Raw genomic sequence first — 13978 nt, forward strand, 5'->3', positions numbered from 1 at the left:
TCTATCTGTTGCTCTCTCTCTCTCTCTCTCTGTCTCTCTATCTGTTGCTCTCTCTCTCTCTATCTCTGTCTCTCTATCTGTTGCTCTCTCTCTCTGTCTCTCTCTCTCTATCTCTGTCTCTCTATCTGTTGCTCTCTCTGTCTCTGTCTCTCTCTGTCTCTCTATCTGTCTCTGTCTCTCTCTCTCTATCTCTGTCTCTCTATCTGTTTCTCTCTCTCTCTCTCTCTGTCTCTCTATCTGTTGCTCTCTCTCTCTCTCTCTGGTGTTTTTCAAGAATCTGAAGTCAGATCAGTCACAAACTGACATCCTGTCAGCTTGTGACTGATCATGTGAAACTGTGTGAAGTCCCTTACAGGCTTGAACCAAACACCCAGAATCAGCCTGCCACAGCTGGGAGGGGAAACATGAACACCCAGTAGATAGAAGCTCGAACCGTGGAAGGAAAGGTGGAGAAGCAGAGAGTGTGAAAGGTGGGGGAACCAAAAGAACGGGGAAATTAAGAGTATTTAAAGGAAATTATTAAGAACGGCACATCAACTGCAGATAAAAATGGAAATGATGAACAAGTGAATTCAAGTCAGAAGAGCTGAAGGAAAAGTAAACCAGTCTTACCCGATCTCTCTGGAAGTAAATGAGAACTCCAGCAGTAACCTGAGCGATGAAGATGAGGAGGAGGCAGGTGAAATACTGCGGGAAACACAGAAAAACAAAAGTATTTCAAACAGTGATCACTAAACTAATAGCCATGAATCATTTAAAGATTTTGTAATAATGTAAATGCATAGTTGTAAAGATAACATCAGTATATTGCAAAATAATTCAGGACTCTCAGATAAACAGATGTTGAGACATACGGTCACAAATGTCAGTGGAAAGGTGCGTGTGCAGACAGGAAGTGATGACAAAGGCTGCACGTGAACAGAGCATTGCTACAAAGGCTAACGACACATACATGAAGAGTCTGATGTTTCAGAGAGAGACGGAGAAGAGTCAGAAGAAGGAGGTCAGATATGGTCAGATGGTAGAGCACGTTGGTTTAAGCCTCTGGAACAGCCGACGGCTCAACAAGCTGGTCCATCGACAGAAGATGAAGTTAAACAGGTCCCTTTGCCGTCAACTTGATACACTTTGGCCATGCAAAGTTCAAAATATAAACATGCCATTCTGTGACTAAATGGATTTCTATTGTGTTTTATCTTAAAATATTGTGCATTATGTTAAATTTCTCTAATAGTTTGATGTTTTATTCCATTTTTGGCACTTTAAATAGAGAAAAACTAATCTCTAAGACGTCTTAGTGAATATTTTCTTCCCTGAATGTTGTCTTTTCCATCAGCTTCCAAGTGTCAAAATTAGGCTCATTTTTGTTATTTTTAGTCTTTATCTTTTGGTTTACAATTTTCTAAATATGTGGCTTCCAATATTTGGGTTTGGGACACGACTGTGGATCCAAAAATCAACACATGTGGTCAAAAACCTTGACGTGTTGTTTCCTTGCGTCAGTCCCAGAGGCACGCTACCGTTGCTTGAATTTTGAACATGTGCAAGAAAATGTGTGCAACAAATTTTCTTTAAAATAGTCACAACGTTGCCACATGCATCTTGAACTATCTGAATTTTGTCCCCGGCATCACCAACCCATTTCAAAAGCACCACAGCTGAATGAAGGCCCTCCTCTAACTGAAAACACTCAACGCTACAGTCTGATGGTTTGGGTCCACAAACTACACCGATGAGGTTTGTAGGTTAAATCATAAACATGGGGTGACTGCCGAGGTGGGTGCAAAACCATTCAAGGCAGGTATGTGTGTGGAGGTGGGCAACAAAATAATGTGCATGGCCAAGAATACAGTTCTGCATACTAGAGCTGGGCCATATCATATCGTTCACGATAATACTGGTCAAAAAAACTTGCCCGGGAAAATAAATGATATCATGATATGCTAATTTCATGACGTAAATACGACATCCCACCAAGCAGCAGATTACGCTGCAATGAAGGCATGAACGGAGACATCTGAGCTGAGTGAGCGCCGTTTTAGAGCAGGAGGGACACAGTTACATCCGAGCTGAGCGCTGTTTGTCCCGATGGTTTGTGAGCCGGTCCGCGTGACGGAAGACGTTGCTTTTAGCTTTGTAGCTTTGTAGCTAACGCGCTGCTAACTTGGAGTTACGTCAGTGCAGACCAGTGGGGCGGGGGTGTGCGCAGCTCGGTTCGGTAGACTGTGTGCTCGGTTCTGTTGACACGGTGGGCCACCCTGCTTGTATAATGGTAGTGGAAACACTGACTATGCAGTGACCACCGATTTATGATCAAGTCTGACCGTGGAGCCTTACCCGAGTCTGAGTGTGCACTAACAGAGACTGGGAACCGTGCAGCTCAAACCTCGAGACCAGCTGCTTTCCTGAGGAACAGGAAATTGGTTGATGGCTGTTCTGCCGATGATCTGCAGCCCTTTCAGGCATCATTTCATTTGTTTTCAGCATTTGTCAAAAGTTGTGGAAGTTATAGCTCATTTAAAGGCTCAACAGATCTTAAGCATTACTTTTATTTATTTTTAATTTTTTTAATTTTTTTGGAACTGCACCTGCACTTTAGTTTTTGTGGGGGACTTTTTTTTCTATATTTTGTGCAGACTTTTTCAATCTAAATAACAGAAGGATTTTTTAAAAATATACTTTGAGACTGAATACTTTACTAAATAAAATAATTGCAGTAAAATTAACCCTTGTTTTTTTAGTTTTATATAAGTTCATTTTGTCAAATGAATAACAATGATTTCTGTTTTTTTTTTTTTTTTTGTTATATCACAAAATTTATCGTTATCGTCAGAATGCTCTGAAATATCACAATATTATATTTGAGCCATATCGCCCACCCCTACTGCATGCTGGGATTTTGACCACTACAAACAGGCCAGTTCAGTAAGACAGCAACAAAGATTTGCCAACTTTTTTTTTACAATTTACCTACAATTTTGTTTGGCAAACTAGTCTGCACCAATCACAACCCAGTGAGTTACTAACTTCTACTAACTTAGTTTAATGAATAAACCAAAATCAAGGCTCACACCTTGTTTTGTATAAAGAGGTACAGTTGCTGCAAACTTAACAAAAACCTCAGAGATGGAGATTTTTTTTTTTTATTAGATTTACAAAATAAATATATAGATTTAGGATCCCTTCCAGCTATTAGGTAATAACAAGAAGGTTTGTGTCCAACAAGAGGGGCAGCTGGCCACTGTCACTCCAAGAAGTAGGTCACAGCAGATTTTTGTTAACCCCTCAGATTTAACACAGTCCAGGTCACGGATCTACCCCTGCTATGGTCAGCCCCCACTCCCTTACATTTCACTGGTTTTATCCTGGACACCTCCCTCCTGTTAGTAAGTCTGCACCTGCTGTGAGCTCCCAGCTCAACACATTAGCAGACATGTTGAAGAGCTTTGCTGTCAGCAGGAATCTATCACATGTTATTACCCGTGTTTCAGAGCACAGGTACATTCAGATCAACGTTTCACGTGAAAACAAACTGGGCTTTTTCTGCAGAGTTTATTCCATACCTATTAGAAAAAAATTCAAACCTCCACCACGAGTAGTTTGAGGTACAGTAGTCCCTCGCTGCTTCGTGGTTTGATCATTGTGGACTCGCTCTTTCATGGTTTTTCAAAATAAGACTTGACATGACACACAACTGGCTGATTGATGGATGAGCCGCACGATCGGCATGGGATCTTTATTTAAAATAAAGTATTTTAAATTATTTAGCACTTCCTGCACCTGTGTGCAGCCCACACTGCAGGATAAACTTCCTGCTGCAGCTGATCAGCTGTTCTCCGTGCAGAGAAGAAAAGTGGGCGTGGCCAAGAACACTTGCAGGTGGCAAAGAGCAGAGGAGGTAGAGAGCTGAAATCATGACATGCTGTGCTCTTTTAGAGCCTTTAGAGTTTAGAAACAATGTTTAGAATATTGCAAGAATGTGGTAAGCGTTTAAAACACCTTTATATATATATATATATATATATATATATATATATATATATATATATACACACACACACACTAAAATAAACTACTACTTACCACTTGTACTACTATTCCTACTTTGCAGTTTTTCACTTATTGTTGGGCTTCAGGGTATGGATCATCTGCGATAAACGAGGGACTACTGTATTAAATATTTGTCACATTGGCAAAATTTAAGGAGTGTTCTCAGTTATCACCTTTAACCCAATAAGCAGAATAAATTAAAATCCCTACAAGTTTTAGTTGCCTGAGTGGTTGTGAAGTGATGAGGTTTCTCACTCTGTGGTGAGGGGTGTTAACCCTGCGTGAGAGAAATAAACTGCACTGCAGTGTGAAGCGTCGGAGCTCAAAGTCTGTTCCTCACCAAACCCAGCAGACATCGAATTTCATAGATGGCTCCGATGCAGCCGAAGAAGCCCATGGCCATGGACAGGGAGCCCACTCCAATGAGGATATACGAAGCCACGTTCACCGTGTGAGATGACTCCTCTGCAGAAGATGCAAACAAAAAGAAAAACAGAGGAGGTTCAACATCACACAAAAACAGCTGCACTGCAAACGTCTTTGATAGTTTAACACTTTTTTTTTTATTAACCCTGTTTTCAGGTTGAATTTCAACTGAATGCAAAAAATGCATTTCTGTTAGGCCATGTTCAGATTTTTTGATACAGATGCTTACCAGGATTCATAAAGTATTCACAAAGTCATCAGTTTCTGGTAAAATCAACATATTCTAATGGTTTTTAGTCTATGAAAATGTAATTTATTGCCGTATGCCACCAGAGGGAGTTGGATCAGGACAAGTTCTTACTGAGATTAATTGATTTCATTCTTTGGTATGTAAACTGGGAGAGATCAGGGAGGAGGAAGAGAAGGAAGAGGAGAAGGGGGAGGCTGGGACTGAAAACAACTGCAAGGTTAAAGAAAAGATAACCAGGAGCCACCATGTGGCTGTTTGTTATCTGAACTGGAAGGGCTCCAGCCAGAGTCGGAGCTTAAGAAACAAGAATCATCAGATCAGTCACTCCACACCATGAGCTGAAGACACTGAGTGATGCAGCAGCTCATAAATGTTTCATATTTATGAATATATTGCAGCACTGCTGTTTTTGAAAAATAAATAAATAAATAAATTAAAAGCCTAATTAGATACAGCCATTTTAAACCCCAAAAGGTAGATTCTTTATAGTTTTATTTAAAATACTTGCCTTGACACAGGCTCAAAAAAACATTCAGTAGCTTCTAAAACCTCTTAGCTCCTTTTCCAAATCCAACTCTGATATTACTTCTGAGTTTTTACCATTTCATCACAACCGTTTGCTATCGCAGGACGCAGGTTGGATGGTTATCAAAGAAAAATAAGCTATCTGTCAGGCTGCAGAGCATTTCCCTACCACGACTCAACTCCAACCAACCCTTTTACTACTCGTATTTTAAAATTCAAACATATTCTGGCTCAAACTTAAGAAAATAAATGCAAATTTATAATGGCAACTGCTATAATTTGTCACTCTTATTTCCCGACATAATGCCTCAGTGCACAGACTTCTGAAAACATTTGTTGTAGCACGATGAACTACTTAATAAAACGCGTAACATAAATTTTCAGCAGCATAAAAACATCACTGCCTCTACACAAGTTACCACAGCAGCACATGTTGAGGTGGCCTGAGAATATATTAAAGCCTAAAGTACGTCGCCCAACATGTTTTAGGTGTTTATGTGGCTGCAGGGTTGTATTTAAGGAAGGCAGAAACCCACACTCTATGTTCTATAAAGAGAACACAAAGTGGCTTATTTCAGCCTCTAATACACAACATAACTACAAAGTAGTATCTTTGAAAGCAACAGATGTGCATAGGTTTCTTTGACGTATTAATTAAATGGGGAGTTTAGGATGTAAAAAAAAAAAAAAACCTAGTGGATTGACTGCTAACTGTCAGGAGACTGAATGAGAACTACTTTAAATCTGCTGATTATCTCTAAATCAAAGCAAGTACAGGTCATAGAAAAAAAACAGATTTATAAACTTATTTCAAGGTGTAAGACTGCAGTTTGCTTAATCAATAAGACACTGAGGTTATTATCAAGACCAATACTCTTTATCTTGTGCTTCCATTATGTAAAGTTATTAAACAGCATGGGATACATTTTCATTATGCTGATGATACACAGGTATATTTGCCCATGAAACCCAATGAATCCAATCAGTTACTTAGACTACAAGCATGTCTTAAAGACATAAAAACCTGGATGACCCTTAATTTTCTCCTGTTGAACACAGACAAGACTGAGGTTTTGGTTTTTGGACCTGAGCACCTTAGGAATGAATTTTTCAGTCTTTCTCCCTCCTTAGATGGCATTAATCTGTCCTCCAGCTCTAATGTTAAAAATCTTGGTGTTATTTTTGATCAGGACATGTCTTTTATCCCCCACATTAAAAACATTACTAGAACAGCCTTCTTCCACCTGCGTAATGTCACTAAAATTAGAAACATCTCATCTAAAAATGATGCAGAAAAACTGGTTCATGCATTTGTCATGTCTAGACTGGACTATTGCAATGGTTTATTATCATGAATGTCCAAATACTTCTTTAAAACGTCTTCAGTTGATCCAAAATGCTGCTGCCAGAGTCTTAACTGGAGTTAGGGTTAGGGTTAGCCGGTCGAAGCAAATGGCCGCTTGTCCTGAACCTGGTTCTGCTAAAGGTTTCTTCCTCATGAGGGAGTTTTTCCTTTCCACTGTCGCCTTCATGCTCAAGATGAGAGTTCTGTGACGAAGTTAGACTCAAAGCAGTCTGCTCCTCAGATAAATAATATTATTAACTTTTTATGTATATGAATGTTTCGGTTCAGTGCCCTGAGATGACTTCTGTTGTGACTTTGAGCTTTATAAATAAACTGAATTGAATTGAACATGTGGCAGAGTTGTGTATTTGTGTGGTTTTCCTGTCAAATTTAAGGTAAACACTGTTGATATCTACAAGATCCAGTTTTACTTGCAGTTTTTTTCTACAACAGTTTAGCTGCTAACATTGAGTTACAAGTAGGTTCTTCTTCTATTCAGCTGTCTGCTTTAAATATTCTTAAAAAGCTTTTAAAACTCAAAAAATGGAAGTTTCTTGTCAAGCCGTTGCAGGTGTCTACATGTTGCAGAGCACCAGATCCTCGTACATCCTATCTCTCTGTGGTAACACCAAAGCATAATCTTAGACAAAGCAAGCGCTTGCCTTGTTACTGTGCTTTTCTGTCGAACACCACGGCAGGTTTCTATGGAGGATTCAGCTAGATACTCTGTAATGGTTCCTTCAGTGGTTTTTTATGGAACTTTCCATTTAAAGGGGAAAGAGTTACACTGCTTTCCAAGACGACCGCCGTGGGAGGAGAGAGGGCTGGCTGCCATTGTAGGTCCCACTGTAAACATGACCAGAGCCACTCCAGTTTGCATACAGGTGGTGAGAAGCCACAGTTGACACAACTTCCAACTTTTAAAAGGTAAACACAAGTGGATCAACTTTACGTTGAATTTTCAGTTTGTACTCAGCAGTTAGCTCATTTGTTATTTTTTATGTGTTTTGGTGCAGTCTGTGGACACATGTCTCCTTTCCAATAAGATAAATTTAACTTATCATGTCGCTGGAGTAAAATACTAACACTGTTGTAATGATGCAGAGGGTAGGTAGGTTAGGCTGAGAAGAGGATGTTCTTTTAACAAAACAAACAAAAAAAAGACTGAAATCACAACATTCACACATGTTTTGTGCCCGAGGTCACCCGGACAGCTGCAAAGACCTCTGCTAAAAGAACACATGAAGAATGGAAACTGAAAACACAGAGATCCTGTTTATAGACAGGCAACGGTACAGTTTTCTAAGGGAACACTCAGAGTCAATAAACAGTGCTGCCTTTAGGTTTTGTTCCATCACACGGTGGTAACAATAATTCCAGTGAAGTTCCATGGTGGGGTCAAGATGGACCCCTATGAGGTTACGAACACGCATACAAAAAAAAAGCATGCAGCAGAGATGGTCGTCAGGACCAGCTACGGAGGAAGGTCCTGAGGGAATCAGTGAATCATATCATCTGTGGACGAGTAGCTGGATTATTACAATCGGCCTTGGACTGGCAGGGATCCTGTATTTGTTCTCTGAAGGCCTAACTAAAGGTTAGCAAACAGCTCAGTAACATCCTTGAACTGATTTCTCCCCTTTTTAGTTCAAACAGGAAGGTGTTATTTAGTGTGACTCCTGTAGGAAGCAAGCTCTTCATAAACCTCCCGTCATAATAAAAAAACTTCCCGACGGAATTAAGATCTGCAACACCTCATCAGTTTTCAACTGGTGGTCCCTGGGCCACTTCCAGTCTACATGCTCATTCTACTGGATCCACAAAGTTTTAAATTATTACTAAATTATGCACAGTCTCATACAAGAACCAGATGTAGCTTAGTTTAAAATGTTGGTAATGATGATAACGTCTTAGCCAATCAGAACGCTCACTTTCATCAGTTTTTTTTAAATGGTGTTGAGAATTGTTGACACAGGAAAGCTGTTTTTATAAAAAAAACTTTTTTTGTTGTTATTTATAACAAAAATCCTGTAAGATTTTGTAATCCTGTTAAATGTATATCCTGTAAGATGTCATTGTTTCTAGAAATGTTTTTATTCACACAAAAACACAGAAAACGACCCAAAGCAATACAGTGTACGTATGCTAGCATGGACTGTATGAGGTGCTGGAAGGCCATGAAAATACACCAAGAACACAAAGCATGGAGCACACACAGAAACTTTGTCCGTTAGGTGCAAAATGCGAGTTATAGGTTATATTATAGGTGTGTGTGTGTGTGGGGGGGTGTGTGTGTGTAAGACATCGTCTTTTTCAGAGCGATACCTTTTGGCTATCTACGCAAAAACGCTAAGGTGGCAGATCAAGACATTTTCTCTACAGCCATTGTCCAAAAATACAAATTTGAGGTTCATAAAACTTAGTTTCAGTGTGAACACGAGGCTGAAGCTGTTAAAAACTTCTTAGTACTCACAAAATTTGATGACCCTGTATATTGTGGGTGAATGGGTGATGTTGCCAAATAGGTCAGTCGGTTGCAAGAAATACTTAAAAGGAAAAGGACGACGTTTGAATCACACATGCTTATTATTTCTTACCAATCAAGACTAAATGCAGACAAAGGCAACAAACATTTATAAGTATAAGAACGTTTAAGGAAACTAAGATTTTCCAGTCAATATTCTCTTTTCTATGCCAGGCTGGACCTTGTTGTATTTACTTTTTCTTCACAGCACAAAAGCAAAGCTGGACGCATCGTCTTCTTGAAATAGTTGATATTCCACAGTAAGTTACTTAAAGGTGTAGTGTCCTCCCTTAAGGTGTTGATGAAGTCAGTATAAATGACAACATCTGCAAGAGTGGGAGATTACATCTGTGCACCTCTGCCATCTGGGCAAGATAAAAGTAAACACTGCGGAAACTAGGAGGGGGGGGTACTAAACAGCAGTTTTCCAAGCTGAGATGAAACAACGTCTGATGCCATGATAATCAAGAGTGTGTCACCTCCCACTGACAAGCCTACTACCCACAGATGTGGCCTGCCATTGCATGTCTGTATGTCTTTAGGGGTGCGTTGGCTCAGCTGAGGAAGTCATCCAGTTTCATTGGTGAGTCACTTTTTGATACGGTGTGAACAACCCTTCGTGGCGCTGTGGGAACGAGCCCTACGGGATAAAACTAGTCATAAACTGCGACGAGTAAGCCAAGACTTACAGATTTTTTCCCCTCCACATTCTCCAACTTCTGTTCCAGCATTCACTGTCCTCAGAGGACTCCGGTTAAACGTACTGCGCATAAACTGAGGGGTTTTGTGATTCGAGGCTTTAACACTTACGCAGAACAGCTATGAAGCTCTGGCTGTCGAGGAGTATCCACAGTCCAAAGCTCATGATCAGTGCTCCAAATATCTGCAGAGGGCAAGGACAACAAAAATGAGCAGGCAGTACATCTTATGGAAAAGTAAAACACAAAATCTGTGCTCAAGTTTTTAACAGAGCTGTTTTTCTGCTTCCTTCCGTCCACATCTGGAAGTAATCAGACTTTTAGCCTGTGTGTCTCTTTCTCTCATAACAACACTTGAGAAAGGTACATAAAGGATCAACAGTCTGTAGGGCAGCATTTCTCACAACTAAAACCCAATCTGGAGCGGCACGTTCAGTAACCGATAGTGTGTGGTAACAAAATAAAGAGCAGAGACAACACTTCACCAGAACACCTCACTTGCTTCTTAGAAAATGATCAGATCCATCTGGTGCGCCACTTTTATTGGGATTAAGGATCTCAGAATGTTGACCTAATTGAAGAGGTCTTTGTTCAGAAGTTGTGGGCACAAATTTGTCCAGTGAGAGGCCCTGTTGGTTCTGCAGCACTCTGCTGGTCCAGCTGCCATTTTACAGGAGTATTTAGCGCCCAGGTTAGGAGCTGTACTTCCATAAAGCCTGCTGAACACCCAGCAGCCATCATTAGTCCAACACTTCCTGCTTCCCCAGGCCTCCCCGAACACACACACACAGACAAACACTTGATGGAGACACACACTTTTCCTATTAGACACCAACTGAGCACACTCTTCAAAAGCTCTGTGTCAGGTTTATAGCTGTAGACTCACTGGAGAGGTCTGGACATCTTGGCAGAGCGCTCTTTAAGGGGCCCAAGGTTTCCTCAGCCACTGGACTTATGTTGGAGAAGATGAAACAAAAACCATATGCTGACTGCTCTGTAAAGTCTCCTGCCTCAGGCAAAGTATCCACTACTCTCCAGTACAACTTGAATAGAGATAAACATTTAAATAAAAAACCTGAAAGGCATCTAACAGCTCTCGATGTGTCACGACTGTTAAATTGAGGAGCAGAATTATCTCTGCATCAACTAAACAAAGGAGCTGAGAAAGTTAAAGTCAGGTGAACACAAGGCTCTTTCATAAAACACTTCAAGTCAGGACTTAAGGCTCCCACAGACTCGGGCGGACCTCAGTCCGCGCAGAAACTGTGCACTCTGTCCACAGATAGTTGAGTCTTCATACTCGAGCATCCATCTTGAGCGGCTGCAGCCCAGCTCCGCAGGTAAGGGGCGTTTACCTTTGGGACAAATTGAGGTCGCCGATTGGTCATTTGCTGACACACCTACTGGATTGATTGACAGGTTGCAAACAAACAAACAAACCAAAAAAAAGAGAGCTGGCAGCCCCAGCCACCATGGGGTTCTGTGTTTACATGTTGTTAATCAAAAGTTCAGACCCTCCCGCAGTCACGATGGACCCGATTTTAATTTGCTCTTGACAAATTTCTTCATTTCTCACAATTTCAGTCATGGCATCAACGGAGGAAGAAGAGATCGCTTGTCTCTTGGATAAAAACAAAAGAAAAGACCATTAAACCAGACCAGGGGTGAAGAAGGGGAGTTTAATACATTGGTGTTGCATACACAACAGTCCGTCGCCGGGCAGTTTATTGTGCAACACAGAGTACACATATGTAAAAATTAATCTTTGCACGGACATGCCCTGCGGGTGTCCACTTCGACTCTAATCCGGTATGCGCAGACCTTCGCGGACTGAGGTCCGCCCGAGTATGTGGGAGCCTTTAGACACCTTCTGGAGGTGGAAAGGGAGATTGAAGCACCTTTGTACCACAAAGTGAGGTAGTAACAGCCAAAATAGTCGATGTGTTAAAAGGCAAGCTGGTGCTGTGGCTCGAAGTGATGACATACTGTCTGTGCAACCTGCAACGGGGTTAAACAGCAACAAAGACTATCAGCAGACAATTGATAATGAAGCATAGCACCTTTCTATTTAATTAGTTCACCACAAAGAGAATTGCTATTTGTCATGTTTTGACAATAATACAATGAATATGGCCATCACACGTTTAACATGTTCTCCAAATTAAGTAAAGTAAGGTGCTATGTGTTGTCATCGTATGTTTCCATACAATGGCAAAATTAGTTCTCTGCATTTAACCCCTCACACGTGATGGTGGAGCAATGGGCAGCTATGTAGGTGCCCAGGGAGCAATTGGGGATTGGGTGTCTTACTCAGGGACACCACAACATGTGGGAATGATAGGGAGTCGTCAGCTGCCCTACCTCTACCCCACCTCGGCCCCCTATTATCACATCTGAGTCCTGCTCTTTTGATTTCCACAACACTCGCTTCATTTCTAAAATCTCATGTCTGTGCAACACGTGGTCAACTCCGTTTGTGATTTATGCACGGCCAGAGACGGCTTAAAGACAGATCGGCCATTTCACGGAAATGAATTGCCATAGAGTTTACAAATACCAGGAACAAAAAGTGAAGACAGAAACTATATCACTTACAAAAAAGAGAAGGTTGAAGAGGAATAGAAAGTACTTGGTGACTGTGATGCATCCTTTCCCCATGGTTGTGCTTCTGCAGGATAATATTGTAGGGAGATATGGGCCTGAGGAAAAAACAGAAACAGACTCAAGATGAAAGGCACAATAAACACAAAAACAAAACAGACAATAAGTCTGGACTCATTGTGGCAGTCGTAGATCAACATCATAAGAAAACTGCACAGTTGGATTTCTAATTAAACACAGCTATAATCTTCAAAGTCAAACCATTGGCACAGTTCATTCAGAACAGCTTCACCTCTGATTCACACTTTTAGGAGGAAACAATTGCCTCATTCTATCATGTTTTATGGCAATATCTGAGAGCACAACAGAGGAGCCACGCTGGTTTAAAACTGTGAAAGAAAGACCTCTACAAAGCAAAGAGTGGCGTTCTCATAATGACTGTATTCAGACCATGACAACATATATGACATATTATTGTCACCATGAACCAAAGGAAACCCAAACTAGTCTACTACTATGCTTAGTAATGGGTGTAAACATAGAGCCACCTTCAGTAGGTTTGTCTGATGCCACAGAAACACTACTAAATGAAATGTGATCAATCAGATGCTGACTGTAGCTGCCTGACACTTGAAGTCTGAGCATCTTACAGTGAAATCAGTCAGTTCTGACTCAAGCTGTGGTTCCTCTTGATACGTCAACGTTCAGTAAGTTTTCTGAGCTCAGTGGTTTCCTGTAGCCAGCAGTGCCCATACAGAAACTCCTCTTGCCAACAAGATCCAAGCTGCACTTCACAGGTCCCAAAAAAACATTACCCGCTACGAGACCTCATCCTTCACTGGGAGCACCAAAAATACAACCACCCATTGTGGCTATTTGAGGAGTCTAAAAATAAAAAAAAATGAAGACAACTCCCCATGTATCAAATGACAAGCTGCTCTCTCCTCCACAAAAGTCTTCAGTTCAGTGTCTCTGCCTTTGACGGTGTATATTTAACTCCAACAGCTAAGATTAGTAAAGGGAGTTGTTTACTATGCTTTAGCTCAAACATTCCCCAACAACTATTTAAAAAAATCCACGTTCTACTAGGGTTAAATGAGAATAGATATTATTTATTTCAAGTGATCTCTGAGCTATTTAAAAACTCATTTAGCAAATGCAGCATGCTATTACCAGCTTTACTGAGTCACATCTGACTGGAAGACTCAACTTCCTCTGGCTAATTAGTGTTGCCTTTGAAAACTCTAAACATAAAAAAATAAACCACAGCTGTCTGTTCTAAAGAAAATAAAATCTATTCTCAGAACTAGAAATGAGGAAAGGCTTCGTTTAAATTTGAAACATATTATTCAGAAGAAAGAAGATCTCCAGCTAAAATAAAACAGCTGTTAAAACACCATGTGATATAAATATATCGTATGATATAAATATATTGTGTGATATAAATATATTGTGTGATATAAATATATTGTGTGATATAAATATATCGTATGATATAAATATATTGTGTGATATAAATATATAGTGTGATATAAATATATTGTGTGATATAAATATAT

At 40.4% G+C, this 13978-nt stretch overlaps 1 protein-coding gene across 1 annotated transcript in view; it reads right to left on the reverse strand.

The window, feature by feature from the left end:
- The window catches only part of LOC119415806 (CD82 antigen), a 30560-nt gene that overhangs the window by 8645 nt on the left and 7937 nt on the right, over positions 1-13978 (reverse strand). Inside the window, exons 2-5 of the mRNA XM_037682977.1 lie at positions 12414-12517; positions 9931-10003; positions 4391-4515; positions 613-687 (exon numbers count right to left, since the gene is read on the reverse strand). Coding sequence (XP_037538905.1) covers positions 613-687; positions 4391-4515; positions 9931-10003; positions 12414-12476 — 336 coding nt within the window. The 5' untranslated portion in view covers positions 12477-12517. The remainder of the gene's footprint in view (positions 1-612; positions 688-4390; positions 4516-9930; positions 10004-12413; positions 12518-13978) is intronic.

The sequence above is a fragment of the Nematolebias whitei genome, chromosome 10 (genome assembly GCF_014905685.2).
Source record: "Nematolebias whitei isolate Nwh7 chromosome 10, NemWhi1, whole genome shotgun sequence".
NCBI classification, from domain to species: Eukaryota; Metazoa; Chordata; class Actinopteri; order Cyprinodontiformes; family Rivulidae; genus Nematolebias; species Nematolebias whitei.